We start from the raw sequence: 4,598 nt of genomic DNA, 5'->3' as shown, positions 1-4,598 counted from the left end.
CTCTTGTAGACCAGACTGGTCTCGAACTCACAGAGATCCGCCTGCCTCTGCCTCCCAAGTGCTGGGATTAAAGGCGTGCGCCACCACTGCCTGGCTTCCAATCATCTTGTGAGTAAGTCAGATCTCCTCCCCCTTGCTCCTTTCCAGTGCCATCTTGGCTGGGAGTATTCTTCACAGGCTTTGCAACTGCCACCTTTTTAAATTTTGCACCTTTTTCTAACTGTCACGCTTTTGGCGTAGCTGTCATGTTTTTGGTGCCAACTGCGCCTTTTTCTGACTGTCACCCCCCCCCCAACTTAGCCACTCCAGCCTCCTATCACAAGGTCATCCTGGATTACCTGAAATCTTGTCTCAAAAAAAAAAAAAAAAAGCAAGAACATACCTAGAGAGGCCAAATCAGAATACTGTCCACTGAGAAGGAATAAGTCAACAGCTGCCTGCTGTCCAGAACAGTCCAAGGCTAATTTCTTATAGAAGTCAGTAGATGGTGTCAGGTGTATTTCCTATTATTTGTAGAACAGAAAGAGAAGAATGTAAATACACTTGGCTATACCACAGTGTTAAAGCACTCTCTGAGGGCTTATGTTTATTCTATTTACTATTAAAAAGAAATACTTTTTTAAAAAAAAAAAGAAAAACCTCTACTACATTAATTTTGTAATAGACAAAGGTAATTATTATTTTAACTTCAGCCTACTAAATGTTCATATGCGAGGGACACCCCAACAATTCATACACGGCATGTATTTAGCCCTTTCAGTTTCCCTAACAGGCGGGCATTAGCATCATCTTCCCTTCATACACAAAGAAACTAAAGGTGAATCAGTTACTGAAGTCTAATCTCTATCTGGTAGAACTTATGCTGGCCGGTCAGGAATGACATGGAACTATGTGGTGGACCTACTTTTCTTTTATCTTTTGATAAATGCAAATTCCTAACTCACATGCCAGAGGAGCTCAAAAGCAATCCTTGGCTGTTAGTCTACCAGGGATTCACCACTTTCTTTCTTTTTTGATTTTTCAAGACAGGGTCTCTCTGTGTAGCCTTGGCTGTCCTGGAACTTGTCCTGTAGCCCAGGCTGGCCTCAAACTCACAGAAATTCACTTGCCTCTGCCTCCTGAGTGCTGGGATTAAAGACATGCGCAGCTACCACCTGTTTATTATGACCATTTCTATAGCTTCTTTTTTTTTTTTAAAGATTTATTTATTATGTATACAGTGTTCTGCCTGCATGTATACCTGCAGGCCAGAAGAGAGCACCAGATCTCATTACAGATGGCTATGAGCCATCATATGGTTGCTGGGAATTGAACTCAGGATGTCTGGAAGAACAGTCAGTGCTCTTAACCTCTGAGCCATCTCTGCAGCCCCTATTATGACCATTTCTTTTTTTTTTTTTTTAATTTTTTTAAATGATTTATTTAACTTTATGTTCATTGGTGTGAAGGTGTCAGATCTCATGGAACTTCATTTTCAGACAGTTGTGAGCTGCCATGTGGGGGCTGGGAATTGAACCCAGGTCTTCTGGAAGAGCAGTCAGTGCTCTTAACCTCTGAGCCATCTCTCTAGCCCTATTATGACCATTTCTAATGGTCATTTTGGTTCCACTTTGTCCCTAGCAAATGCATTCTCTTAGTCTTCCAGACTTTCTCATCAAAACCAGGTTGGACTTCTAAGAGCCTAATATACTAAAGATAATAAAGCATAGATGTGCATCAGGCAGGTAGAGAAAATAATAAAACAGCTATGTGGACATAAAAGTGACCTACATTCCCTCCTCCTCACAGCCAAAACAACCAATAAAACAAACAAATGGAAAACAAGCTCTTAGGTCAAAGAGGCAGCCCCAGTACAGACCAGGCTATATACCTGGTGGTCTAACCTTAGCAGATGACCTTTGGTTGGGTTCCTCTCGTGGTTTCAGGGCTCCCACGCCAAGAGTTGGGAGTTGTGTTTGGAAGACAGACATTCGACCACCAGTTGGTGATATTAACTTAAATGCAGCCTGAAGGGCAGGACCCAAAGCACTCTGGGTCTCCAGCGTCTTAGTAAACATCTGTGGCAAACTTTTCAGTAAATCTTGGACAAGCTTGTGAAACAAAGCAAGAAAACTCAAGAATGTTACAATCACATTTTCACAATAAATCATTATCTAATACAATAGACAGGACACTGAATAATGACGATGGTCAGAGAATCTATGGACACTACAGGAAACAATGAAGTCGGTCAATGACAAGAGAGCCATCTTAAGTAAACATTATAAATTGGCAAGCAAGACATCAAAACTGGGGCCTTACAGTTCTTGCACATGCAACAGTCCAGCAAGACTGTAAGTCTAGAATGCAGCAAAAGAACCATCGCAATTTAGAAATTTATGTTTTAATGCCACAAAATATGGCTGTTTCCATCACCTTTACATACTTTATTCTCTTAAGTTCCAAAGCGAGTTTAACTCTTCCCTGTTGCAAAATCTAAGATATTCAGTAACAATGCCAACTAGTAGTATGACTACAAGAGAAAAACAACGTCAAACCAGCTGCCTACTTCAGTTAGGTTGTGCAGATGAAAGAGAATTAATGGGGAAAATACTCCGTGCTATGCACAGTCCCCACTGACAGGAGCGGGGACCACAGACTTGCTAGTTAAATGTTACCCTACGCCATATATGCAGGTACAGGGTAGACAACATCCCCCCTTCAGACACATTCTGTTCACCTCTCACTGTATTATGTCATGGCAATTTCCAGGCAGGTAATAAGAGTTTCTTCTGAACTGACCCAATGACACTCTGTGAATCAGAAAAGCAAAAGCACTGAGAGCAGCCTGGCTATGTGCTTCCGTGCAGTGACCAGCAGCGTTTTTCAGCAACCCTCCCTCTCCCACATGGCCTCAGGCCAGGCCTCCTCCAGGTGCTCTTCCTTCTGGAGGAGGTTTGTTTTCTGCTCCACCACAAAGAACCTGCTGCCTTAGACTAAAAAACCATCAGTTCAAGACTGATCTCAAGAACTGTCCATCTAATGAAATTAAGCTAAGAGTGGATATAAAATGTTACATAGCCTAAAAGTATCAAAGAAAAGCAAAATTTCAAGTTCATTTCAGAAATATGCATTGTGTTAAAATTAAACATGGCAGGAAGGAAAATATGCCTTACCTCTTTACTTTCATTTAAGTTTACTAGTAAGTTCTCGGGCATAGGTATAAAAACATCTGAAAAGATAAAGAAGCATTCATCTTATTTTTTATCTTCCCTGCCCCCCCAAGACAGGGTTTCTCTGTATAGCTTTAGAGTCTGTCCTGGAACTCACTCTGTAGATTAGGCTGGCCTCAAACTCACAGAGATACACCTGCCTCTGCCTCCTGAGTGCTGGGATTAAAGGCGTGTGCCACTATGCTCAGCAAGGATATTTTGTTCTTGTCTGAAATAATAGTTTACTAATATTTTTGTCACTCAGAAGGCTGATGCTTCTTCATAAAGGAAATTCCAAACCAATGCCCTACAGACGCAGGCAAACCCGAAGGTACTCTGGTCACTTTAGGTGAGCCTCTCAGAACATCTGTTCTTTTATTTACCCATCTGGTAGTGTGGTTCTGTTGTTGTTTTGTTTTTAATTTTTAATGTCCATACGCTCTATATGCTAGTGCATGTGGAAGCCGGAAGACAGCCTGAATGAGTAGTACCTTCAGAAATACCATTCACTTCCTTTGAGACAAGATCTTTAATCGGTCTGGCACTCCCCAGTTAGGCTAGACTGGCTGGTCAGTGAGGCCCAAGAATCTACCCGTCTTTCAAGCATACCACCATGTCCGATATTTTTAAGTTGGTTCTGGAGGAGGAACTCAGGTCCTTAGGCTCGCAAGCCCTTGCTGTAATAGCTATCTCCCTAGTCCCTCCTTTGGTTCTGAGAAAGGGGTCTTACTATGGTAGCCCAAAACTGGCTTGGATCACCTTTCTGTTTCTGTGTCCCTAGTGCTGAGATGGTTGTGCACTACCACGCCCAGCTTATAAACACTGTTAAAAGACAAACTCCTGCTTCAGGCTGGCTTAGGGTGCATGAGACCTTGTCTGAAACAAATTTTTTTTTACTTAATTGTTTTTAGAATCTTCATTAAAATCCTTACTTTTTGATAAGTAAATATAGAAACTTATTCCTTATAATTTTCCATGCACTCATGTTTTCTTCCTAGTTCAATTCCATCTAAGAAAAGGAATTTAATTCCTAAGAAAAATAAATTTTGAATGCATTCTCCACTGATGGAGGAAGGTCATTGGTTAATTAAATAAAGAAGCTGCTTGCCCTGATAGGTTAAAACATAGGTGGGAGGAGTAAACAGAACAGAGTGCTGGGAGGAAGAGGAAGTGAGCTTAGTCTCGACAGCTTTGCGCTCTGGAGAGAGACGCCATGCTCCCCTCTCCAGGGAGGACGCAAGAGCTCTGCTCTCTGAGGCACACGCGATGAAGCTCCAACCCAGGATGGACGTAGGCTAGAATCTTCCCGGTAAGCGCACCTAGCTGTGCTACAGCAGATTATTAGAAATGGGCTAGTCCAGGTGCGAGAGTTAGCCTAGAAGAGGCTACGTAGAAATGGGCCAAGCA

The 4,598-nt window shown here is 42.1% G+C and overlaps 1 protein-coding gene across 1 annotated transcript in view; it reads right to left on the bottom strand.

The window, feature by feature from the left end:
- The window catches only part of Sec24a (SEC24 homolog A, COPII coat complex component), a 65,476-nt gene that overhangs the window by 16,666 nt on the left and 44,212 nt on the right, over positions 1-4,598 (bottom strand). The window contains exons 12-14 of the mRNA XM_005350119.3: positions 3,156-3,211; positions 1,884-2,090; positions 383-503 (exon numbers count right to left, since the gene is read on the bottom strand). Of these exons, the coding sequence (XP_005350176.1) occupies positions 383-503; positions 1,884-2,090; positions 3,156-3,211 (384 nt within the window). The remainder of the gene's footprint in view (positions 1-382; positions 504-1,883; positions 2,091-3,155; positions 3,212-4,598) is intronic.

This window comes from Microtus ochrogaster, chromosome 7 (genome assembly GCF_000317375.1).
Source record: "Microtus ochrogaster isolate Prairie Vole_2 chromosome 7, MicOch1.0, whole genome shotgun sequence".
NCBI classification, from domain to species: Eukaryota; Metazoa; Chordata; class Mammalia; order Rodentia; family Cricetidae; genus Microtus; species Microtus ochrogaster.
The sequence above is the reverse complement of the archived record's forward strand: the minus strand, read 5'-3'. Positions and strand labels throughout refer to the sequence as shown.